The sequence below is a fragment of the Aureococcus anophagefferens genome (genome assembly GCF_000186865.1).
Source record: "Aureococcus anophagefferens unplaced genomic scaffold AURANscaffold_22, whole genome shotgun sequence".
NCBI classification, from domain to species: Eukaryota; class Pelagophyceae; order Pelagomonadales; family Pelagomonadaceae; genus Aureococcus; species Aureococcus anophagefferens.
In genome coordinates, this window is record NW_008705582.1 from 60,454 (window position 1) to 70,510 (window position 10,057).

The 10,057-nt window shown below is 71.8% G+C and overlaps 4 protein-coding genes across 4 annotated transcripts in view; 3 read left to right on the forward strand and 1 right to left on the reverse strand.

The window, feature by feature from the left end:
* Positions 1-1,434, forward strand: part of AURANDRAFT_66369 (hypothetical protein) — a gene marked incomplete at both ends in the record, with an annotated part of 3,024 nt that extends 1,590 nt beyond the window's left edge. Inside the window, one exon of the mRNA XM_009041547.1 lies at positions 4-1,434. Within this exon, the coding sequence (XP_009039795.1) occupies positions 4-1,434 (1,431 nt within the window). The remainder of the gene's footprint in view (positions 1-3) is intronic.
* Positions 1,435-2,823: 1,389 nt separating this feature from the next.
* On the forward strand, positions 2,824-3,618 carry AURANDRAFT_66370 (hypothetical protein; the record flags this gene model as incomplete). The annotated part of the gene is made up of 1 exon (XM_009041548.1): positions 2,824-3,618. The coding sequence occupies one exon, from the start codon at positions 2,824-2,826 to the stop codon at positions 3,616-3,618; it is 795 nt and encodes a 264-aa protein (XP_009039796.1).
* Positions 3,619-4,157: 539 nt separating this feature from the next.
* On the reverse strand, positions 4,158-5,120 carry AURANDRAFT_66371 (hypothetical protein; the record flags this gene model as incomplete). Its single annotated transcript, XM_009041639.1, has 2 exons — positions 4,158-4,530; positions 4,708-5,120. The coding sequence occupies 2 exons, from the start codon at positions 5,118-5,120 to the stop codon at positions 4,158-4,160; spliced, it is 786 nt and encodes a 261-aa protein (XP_009039887.1).
* Positions 5,121-6,161: 1,041 nt separating this feature from the next.
* Positions 6,162-7,214, forward strand: AURANDRAFT_30953 (hypothetical protein; the record flags this gene model as incomplete). Its single annotated transcript, XM_009041549.1, has 1 exon — positions 6,162-7,214. The coding sequence occupies one exon, from the start codon at positions 6,162-6,164 to the stop codon at positions 7,212-7,214; it is 1,053 nt and encodes a 350-aa protein (XP_009039797.1).
* Between the last annotated feature and the right edge of the window lie 2,843 nt (positions 7,215-10,057).

Consider the following 10,057-nt stretch of genomic DNA (forward strand, 5'->3'; position numbering starts at 1 on the left):
GAGGCCGCCGCCGCCGCCGCGCCCGAGGCCGCCGCCGCCGCCGCGCCGGAGCCCGCGGGCGAGGACGCGGGCAAGTCCTACGAGCAGAAGCGCAAGGAGAAGCGCGCGGAGCGCGCGGCCGCGAAGAAGCGCAAGGCCGAGGAGGCGTCGATGACGCCCGAGGAGCGCGCGCGGCGCGCGTACGAGGCGTCCGCGGTCACCGCCGCGGCGCCCCCCGCGGTCGCCGCCGCGCCCGCGGCGCCCGCGCCCGCCGCGGCGCTCGAGGCCCTCGCCGCGCCGCTCCGCGAGGCCGCGGACCTCGCGCTCGAGCGCGCGTCCGAGGCCGACGACAAGGCCGAGCGCGTCCTCGCGCTCGCGCTGACCGTCGAGGCGACGTGCGACCGGGGCCTGCGCCAGTCCGCGGCGGCCATCGCCGCCGCCGAGGCCGCCGTCGAGGTCGAGAACGCGAACGCGAGCCGCCAGGGCACCATCGAGGCCGAGCTCCGCGCGCTCCGCCGGTTCCAGGGCGAGTTCGAGTTCAAGCAGGAGAAGTACGCGGAGCGCTTCGAGGCCGGCGCCGCGGAGCACCGCGGCGCCCTGGCGACCTGCGAGGGCATCGCCGACGGCCTGGAGCGGCGCTGCGACGACGTCGACGCGCACGTGCGCCGCATGGCGGACCACGAGGCGCGCGACGCGGGCCGGCGCGAGCGCGAGGCCGCGCACCTCGACAAGCTCGCGGCCTGGGCCGCGGAGCAGGTCGAGGAGGTCAACGCCGCCGCGGGCCGCATCGACGCCCTCGAGCGCGTCGCGACGCGCGCGGCGACCGAGGCCGCGGACCGCGCGACGCGCCACAACCTGCCGAACGTGCTCAAGCCCATCCTCCGCGACTGGCTCGAGCACAGCGGCGTCGGGCCCGGCGTGCGCCAGGACGAGCTCGTCGCGCGCCTCGGGGCCATGGAGCGCGAGCTCGACGCGCTCGTCGGCCGCGTCGCGGACGGCGCGCTCGAGCCCCGGCGGCCGCACCCGCCCGCGGGCACGACCGCGCAGGTGTGCATCTCCTGCAACCGGCCCACGGGGCCGCACCCGGAGGCGTCGGACCCCTTCGACGTCCTCGACTTCCTCGGCGGCGGCGACGCGCCGCGCTTCGTGCCCACGCTCGACGTCAAGCACGCCGCGCCCGCCAAGGCCCCGGCCCGGCACCCGCCGCGGCCCCAGTCCGCGCCGCCGAAGCGCGGCAAGCTCAACTTCGTCAACGGCAAGTGGCAGACCGAGTCGCCGGCGCCCCGCGGGCCCCCGTCGTCCGCGGAGAAGATGGACCTCCTCCTCCAGCGCCAGTACCTCTCGCCGTCGCCGCCCGCGGACAAGCCCGCCATCCACTACAAGGTCCCGGGCAACCGGCCCACGACGCCGCGCGCCATCGTCGCCGCGGGGCACCAGGCCCACCACCGGCTATAAGCACTACTCGTATCGCGCGAAGAATTGGGTGCCGTGGTAGTATACGTCGGCGTAGGATCCGAAATCCAGGAATGTCACTCGAAATGTCACTCGATCCTTGATTTTCCTTATCTCTGACATCGTCATTCCGTGGACACCGCCGAACCAGGAGTTCCCATTCATTGCTTCGAGATACCACGCGCCGTCTCCGCCGAGCGAGACGCACTTGAGGTCCGCCTTTTTGTCGCGCGCCTTGAGCTTCTTGCTGAGGCCATCTGGGACAGCTCTACACGCCCAGCAGCCGTCGTCGAACACGACGAAGAAAGAGTCCCAAGCTTCACCAAAAGCGACAGTCTTCACACACCGAGACGACTCGTTCAGTGTTTTGGTCAGTTCATCGCACCCGCACCATTCGGACTTGCCGTCCGCGAACTTGATGTAGTAACGGTCCATGCTGCCGAGCGCAACATAATCTGGCGACGGCAGGCTTTTTTGGCGGCCATTGAGTTTGTTGTAAAGATATTTGGTCAGGCCACCTGTGAATGCCCAGCCACCATCTTCGTACAGCATGATGGTCGCTGTTCCATTTGTGGCAACGCACGTCACGTCATCGCGAAACATCTCACTCACAGATTTGGCATCCGGGAGCCAGAACACCCTTTTCGTTCCTCGCGCGACGCGACGACATGCAAGCTGCACCTGCGCCGCCTGTTCTATCAACTTGGCTTTGCGCCGCTCTTCCGCTTCGCGGCGCTTGACGCACGCGGCGAGGCACGCGTTCACGTCTGCCAAGTCTTTCTGGAGCCGCGCCGCTTGCGCGCGAAGCTCGGCTTCCTCGTCAAGTGGATCGACATCGGCGCGCTTCGGCACGGATTCGCAGCGGTCGTCGACGCCTCGATGATCAGCCGAGCCACCATCGAGGTCCCATGCGTTGCGACGGTGGTAGCCGGCCCCCGTGTGTGTCCGCGGATGTCGGAAGAGCTGCGCGAGCAACGCGAGGTCGACGTTGCGGCGGAATAGCTGCGTCTTTCCCTGGCGTGGATGATCAAGGCAGGTCCCAATGGTCCCAGTTGTGTAGTACACGTTGATGCGCTGCACGAAAGCCTGGCCATCGGGCGCTGCGAACGAAACGACGCGCGACTCGGGATTGTAGTAGACCTCGACGAGCCCAGCCTTGAGCGCCTCCGCGCGTACGCGATCGAGGTCCATGTCGGGCGTTTGCAAATGAAGGAGGGCGGGCGGGACGTGCGCAGCAGCCGATCTCCATACGCTGCCCAAAAAAGAATAATAAAAAAAACTGCTCCGCACAGCGCCTTCCGCGGGCATCCGCGTGGATAACCGAGCGCCGCGCTCCGCGACCCCGCATCCTCCCCGGCGGCGGCGTCCGCCGGCCACCCCCCCGCGGCCGCCATGTGGGCGTCGGAGATGGCGAAGAGCATGATCAAGATGCAGAAGTACAAGCAGCTCATGTCCTGGCTGACGCTGCTGCCCGTCATGGTCATGCTGCCCATCTTCCTCCTCGTCCAGGGGCTCATGATCTTCTGCATCGCGCGCATCCGGCGCCTCGTCCCGCTCTGCGGCCCCCAGGACCGGGAGGTGCCCGCCAAGGCCGAGATCGAGCTCTACTACTTCCACGACAGCCCCTGCTGCGCGAAGGTGCGGCTCGCGCTCGAGGAGGTGGGCCTCGGCGGGAAGGTGCGCCTCGTCCACGTCGACATCGGGCGCTACGGCAAGTACGACCACCTCAAGGACGCCCACCTCGCGCGGAACCCGACGGGCACCGTGCCCGTGCTCGTGCACCGGGGCACGCCGGTGCTCGACGCGTCGACGATCGTCCGCTACGTCGAGGAGTGCCTCGACGGCGACGCGAGCCTCGTGCCCTGCGGCGCCGAGGAGAAGCGGCGCATGGAGGCGATCGTCGACGAGTGCGATATCGATCTAAGGCCCAAGTCGCTGTCGAAGTTCGAGCACTGCTGGGGCAACGCGATCGGCCTCTTCGGGCTCCAGTCCGTGTCCTACAGCCACAAGCACTACGGCTTCTCCAAGAACTTCTACGCGCTCATGAAGCACCCGAACCCCATGATCCCCCTGAACCGCATCCTCTTCAACCTCTTCTACCTGCGCATCGAGCAGGGCAGCAAAAGAGAGCGAAATTCCCAACTTCAAAGGCTCCGATCTCGGCCGTTTTCCACTCGTTTTGGCTGATTTTTGGACGAGCGATCATCTCTCGGAACGGCCTCGAAGCGTGGGTGCTGTTTTTGAAACGCGCGCGCGCGGAACACTCACATTGAAGCGACGTTGAATCACCCTTTTGCTGCCCAGGCATCGAGCCGTCGGTGACGGAGCCCGCGGTGCAAAAGGTCGCGGCGGCCCTCGCGAGCTACGACGCGCTCCTCGCCGACGGCCGCGCCTTCCTCTGCGGCGACGCCTTCACGCTCGCCGACGCCGCCTGCGTGCCCCTCCTCCAGCGCATGGACTCGCTCGCGATCCTCGACCACTTCGTCGACGACGAGACGAAGCTCGAGCACGTCAAGGCCTACTACGCGCGCGCCAAGGCGCGGCCGTCCTTCGCCCGCGTCTTCGACGACTGGGAGCCCAAGACCAAGATCCAGAAGGAGGTCACCGCCGCGCTCAAGAAGCGCCGCAAGTTCGTCAACGCCGTCGGCGTCTACGACGCCTTCGTGCCCGAGGAGTGAGCCCGCTAAAACGACGCCCGCCGCGACGACCGGGGGGAACGGGGGCGCCTAGCTGATCGCGCAGGCCGCGGACGCGCGCCGCGACTCGACGACCTCGGCGAGCGCGTCGACGGCCCGGCGGCGGTGGAAGCTCGCGACGGCGCTGAGGAGCTCGGACTTGTCGAGGCCCGGCCGCCCGGCGGCGACGTCGTCGAGGACGCGGTCCGCGTCGCGCCGCGAGACGCCGCGCGGCGGCCCCGTCTCCGCGACGAGGAATTTGAGCGCCTTCGGCAGCGCGTCGCGGCCCACGACGCCCTCCCCGTCCCCGTAGCGCGCGCAGGCGTCGTCGAGGAGGGCCGCGTGGGCGAGGTAGCGCCGGTAGCGCTGCACGGCCCGCGGCGCCGCGCCCTCGGGCAGGTCGTCGCCGTCGCCGGCGCCGGGCCTGGGCAGGAAAAGAGTGCGAAATTCCCAACTTCAAAGGCTCCTCTCTCGGTCATGTTCCACTCGTTTCGGCTAATTCTTGGACGAGCGATCATCTCTCGGAGCGATCTCGAAGCGTGGATCCTTTCTCTGGACCAATGGCGCGCGGAACTCTCGTGTTGAAGCTATCTTGAATCACTCTTTTCCGTCGCCGGCGCCGGGCGGTTCCGCGGCGGCGACGGCGACGGCCGCGTCGCAGGGCGCCGCGCGCTCGCCCCGGAGCGCGAGCTCCGCGACGGGCGCGCGGCCGTCGGCGTCGCTCCGCGCGGGCCGCGCGATCGCCGCGCCCGCGCGGCCCCGGTGCCACCGGAGCGCCTCGCGCCGCGCGTACGCCAAGCCGTCGGCGTCCGCGGGGCCCCCGCAGAGCGCCTCGACGACGGCCGCGAGGTCGCCGGGGGACAGCGTCGCCGCGCCGCCGAGGCCCAGGGCCTCGAGGGCCGCGGAGAAGCGCCGCCGCTCGTCGTCCTTGACGGCGCGCACGGCGCTGAGGCGCCGCAGGGCCCGCGTCGCGTCGTCCCGCGACGCGATGCTCGACCGGAGGCGCAGGCTCATGGGCGAATGCGCGCGAGCCGCCGAGAGCGCCTTGTTTGCGGGCGAGCGGCGGCGCGCCGAAGACGCGTGCAACCGCGCCACATCGACGGGCTGCCCCCGGAGAGCAGTGTGGAGAAGCTTGTGTGCACTTTACGGCAAACTGCATTTGCCGCCCGCTAAAAACGTCTTACCCCCCCCCTTTTTTGTGGGGGGGTTTTTGGTCAGCCGGCTTGAAGCGGACGCCGAAGCCGTGGAAGCGGATCGTGCGCACGTCGCTGGCCGCGACCCCTGGCCCTCTCGGGCGCCTGCGACCCCGTCGCCGGGCGCCCCGGCACCCCCCGCCCCTACGTTGGGCGCTGCGTCGAGTGTGACGACGGCGTCGGCGTACGGGCACGGCCTCGGGCCGGAACGTGTTCCGAGCGTCAACCTCGGCGGACCCGGTCCGCGCGAGCCGCTCCGGCGGCACGGAGCCGCTCTCCTAGGCGCCGACAGACCCTACGCGGGCGCTGAACGCGTCGGCTGCTCGCGGGAGCCCTGAAACGCGCGCGGCGGACGCCGTCGACGCTGCGCGCTCGGCCGACCGTCTCGGCGCGACGAGCGCGCTCGCCGTCGGCGCGCACGCGACGAGCTCGACCGTCTCGACGACGAACACCATCGTCGCGGAGGTCCCCGACCGCTACACGGACGTCGTCGCCGCGCCCACGGCCTCGCCTACCAGTTCGCGGAACGACGCTCTTTGACGACCTTCTCAAGCCCGGAGATCGACGACTAGTTCGCCGATTGCGAGCCGCTGGTCGGCTTCCGCACGTTTTTCATGATGCTCGAGCTCGCCGACGACGAGTTCGCCGCCGCCGCCGCCTCTGGGAGCTCGGCGCAAAAAGGGTGGGGGGTTTTGAGAGGGGGCGCCTCTTAGCCTAAGCCTATTAGAGACCAATTGCCCCCGGAGAGCAGTGTGGAGAAGCTTGTGTGCACTTTACGGCAAACATTACCTTCTCCTCTCGTGTGCTGATTCAGCATAGCATGCTCATCATGGCGCTTGCTCGACGCGCCGCGCTACTGGTCATGTCGCTGCCGCTGGCCACGACCTTCGTCGCGCCGCGGCCGCCGCGGCGCGCGGCCGTCGCGGCGAACTACGTGCCGCTCGCGCCGGCGGACGTGGCGTCCCTGCTCGCGCCGGCGGACGTGGCGTCCCAGCTGCCGCTCGTGGCGTCCCAGCTGCCGCTCGTCATCGCGAGCGCCGCGGCGGCGCCGCCGCTGGCCCTGGGCCCGCTGGTAACCAAGGCCCTGGGCGGCGGCCTGAGCGGCGCGTCGGCGGGCGTCGTCCAGGTCCTGAGCCTCATGTGGCTGCGCACGGCCATGAACTACGAGTACTCGAACGGCGGCAACTCGACGGTCGCCACGGTCCGGAGCCTCTACGCCGAGGGCGGCGTGCCCCGGCTCTACCGCGGCGTCCAGTACGCCCTCGTCCAGAGCCCCCTGAGCCGCTTCGGCGACGCCGCGGCGAACGCGGCCGTGCCCGCGCTCGTCGTCGCGTTCTTCGCGGACGGCGGCAACCCGCTGGGCGTCGACGTCGTCGTGCCCCTCGCGGCGTCCCAGGCCTGCGCCTCCGTCGCCGCCGCGGGCTGGCGCATCCTCATCGCGCCCGTGGACACGTACAAGACGGCGCTCCAGGTCGAGGGCTCCGTCGACGGCCTCGGCGCGCGCGTCGCCGCGAACGGGCCCGCGGTGCTCTGGCGCGGCTGCCTCGCGGCGGCGGCGGCGACCTTCGTCGGCAACTACCCCTGGTTCCTCACCTACAACTACCTCGACGGCGTCCTGCCCGCCGCGGACCCCGGGCTCGAGAAGCTCGCGCGCCGCGCGGCGCTCGGCGTCGCCGCGTCCTGCGCGTCCGACGTGTGCTCCAACGGCCTCCGCGTCGTCAAGACCAAGGTCCAGACGTCGCCCGACGCCGACGCGTCGCCCCTGGACGTCGCGCGGCGCGTCCTCGACGAGGACGGCCTCCGGGGGCTCCTCGGCCGCGGCCTCAAGACGCGGCTCCTCGTCAACTGCCTCCAGGGCGCCGTCTTCTCCGTCGCCTGGAAGTACTTCGAGCAGGTCCTCTTCGCGCCGCCCTAGAGCCTAAGGGCATCCTTGCCTTCAACGTGAACTTTCAACCCTCTCAAAACCTCTCGAGCGCAATGGAGATGCGCGACGAGCTTGCTGGATTCCGCTGAGACGCTGCTCTACGACCGTGGTTGCGTCTTGCTCAGCGACGAGCGAGATGCGCCGCCGCAAGCGGAGGCGCACCGACGACACCAGCATCGCCCTCGACGCCCTGCGCGCCGCCGTCGCGTGGCCCGCGCTCGCGGCGAAGAAGCTGGACTACGCCGCAGCGCTGCGGCGCGTGCCGGGCGGCCGCGTGGCGACGTGCCGCGACCTCGTGGCGCTCGCTGGCGGCCACGGCACCATGGGAGAGACCATCGCCTGCGCGCGCGCGGTCCGCGGCCAGCCGCTCGCGCACCGCGTCGTCAAGGCCGGCGCCGCCGTCGGCGGCGCGGCGGCGCGGGCGCTCGCGGCCGAGGGCGCGGACCCGGCCGCGCCGGCGCGCGTGTCGCTCGACGCGTGCCGCGCGGAGCGCGTCGTCGAGCCGGGCGGCGGCGGGCCGACGCTCGTCTACGTCCACGGCCGCGGCGGCCTGCCGAGCACCTACGCCGCGCGGCCGGCTCGCGGCCCTCGGCCGCGTCGTGCTCCCCGGCGCGCCGGCGCACGCGGAGGACCGGACGGCGTGGCTCGACTACGAAGCCGACGGCTGGACGCCGACCGCCGCGTCCCTCGACGCCGCGAGCGCGCGCGTCGCCGCGGTGATCCGCCGCGAGGCCGGCGACGGGCGCACGGTCTACGTCGCGGCCTACTCGGAGGGCGTCGCGGTCGCGCTCGACGCCGCGCTGCGGGCGCCGGCGCGCGTCGCGGGCTTCGTCGGCGTCAACGGCACCGCGCCGCCGCCCGTCGCGTCGCGCGGCGGCGGCGCGTTCCCCGTCGTCCTGCTCTCGGGAACGGACGACGCGACGATGCCGCGGTCCCGCGTCGCGGCCGACGCCGCCGCGCTCGGGCCGCGCGTGGCCCTCGTGAGCGTCGGGGGCGCGGCCCACGGCCTCGGCGACGACGAGGGCCGCCTCCTCGACTACGGCCTCCGGCGCGTCTGGGCGGATGCGTAGGTAGCGCCTAGGCCTCCTCGACTACGGCCCCCGGCGCGTCTGGGCGGATTCGTAGACCTAACTCCTAGTTTTTCATCTCGTTGCCCTTCAAGGTGCCCGCCTCGAATATCGGGGGCTGCTCTCCGAGGCTGCTCTCCGTGGGACGGGCCGCCCGCGGCCACGATGGCGGCCCGGCCGGCCCCGGCGTCGTCCCTGTTCCAGGAGACGTGCGCCGTGACCTGCATGGGCGGCATCGTCCACGGGAAGGACCGGCGCGACCGCTCCGACGACTGCGAGGAGCTGCGCGTGGCCCACGTGTCGTCGCCCGGCCGGCTCCCCGCGGCGTCCGCCGACGACTCCGACGAGGACCTCGACGCGAGCGACAGCGTCCTCGGCGAGGCGCTGTCGACGCTCTTCTGCGCGTCGGGCGCCTACGGCCGCCGCCACCCCGTGCCGTCGATGACGTACGACGAGGTCATGGAGACGACGCGGCCCCTCGACGGCCACACGGCCGAGGTCGAGCGCATCGAGACTTTGCGGCGGTCCCTCGTGCGCGAGCTCGAGCGCATGGGGCCCCGGGACCCGCGCTACCCCCTCGTCCGCGAACACCTCGCGCGCCTCGAGGGCCGCGCGGAGCCGCGCGGGAAAAAGATGCCACACGACTTCCATGTGAGCATTCGCATGGATTTGAGACATTCTTTTGGTTCGGAGTCGAGAACCCGCCGAGAGAAAACGAGCCGTCCAAAAATCAGCCGATTCGACTTAACCGAGCGAGAGAGGTTCGAAGTTTTGACCGGTCCATGCCACTGGTTGTCTCCGGCACAGGCGCGGAGGCCGTCGCGGCCAAGCTCGCGCGCGAGGCCGGCGGCGCGGCGCCCCTGCCGGCCTACGAGCGGGGCTTCGAGGAGGACGACCGCCTCTTCGCCATCGAGCGGCCGGACGCCGAGGACGCGCGCGCGCTCCTCGACGGGCCCGAGGTGCCCATGGCCCTCGCGCTGCCCGGCCGCGCGGCGGCGCGGCCGCCGCCGCCGCCGCCCTGGCTCGGCGCGGCGCCCGCCGCCGCGGACCTCGACGACGACTGGAGCCCGACGTCGCCCGCGCGCGCGGACGCGGCGCCGCGCGGCCGCCTCTCGGAGCCCGAGCTCAGCCGGCCCGAGCGGTCCGTGGACCGGACCTACGGCGGCGGCGCGCGCCTCAGCGGCGCGCGGCGGTCCCGCAAGGTCTCCGGCGCGAGCCCCCGCCCGCCCTCGCCGCCGAAGCGCAACGCCGTCGACGACGCCTACGCGTCCGCCGTCGACGGCGAGGGCCCGGCCGCGGCGCGGCGCGCGCGGCCGCGGTCCTGACCGCACTCGCGGCGCCCTAACCTTGTGCTCTCGCTTCCAGGAGCTGTGGCGGAGGGCCTTTTTATCGGGGCGGCGGGGCGCGGGGCGACTGCGTCGGGCGCGGGCCGCTCGGGGAAGCGCTGGGGCGCTTGATGGTGCATGCAGGGGTTCGTAGACAGGGGAGCTTGGGGGATGGCATCGTGGTCCGAGGCTCACGACTGGGCCTGCGGGAGCGCGCGCGTCGAAGGCGCGAACGCGAAAAGACGCGGGTCCTCGCGCGCTCGGACCACCAGGAGTGCTCGGGGTCGGCGACGACCTCCGGCGGCGGGTGGATGAGGCCGAGCGAGTAGAGCTTCTTGTTGCCCGCGGCGATGTTGCGCATGCGCGTGCGCTCGTACTCGCTGATCTCGGCGGGCGGCGCGGGGCCGCGGCGGTGCGACCGCTTCTTCTTCTTCTTCTTGGC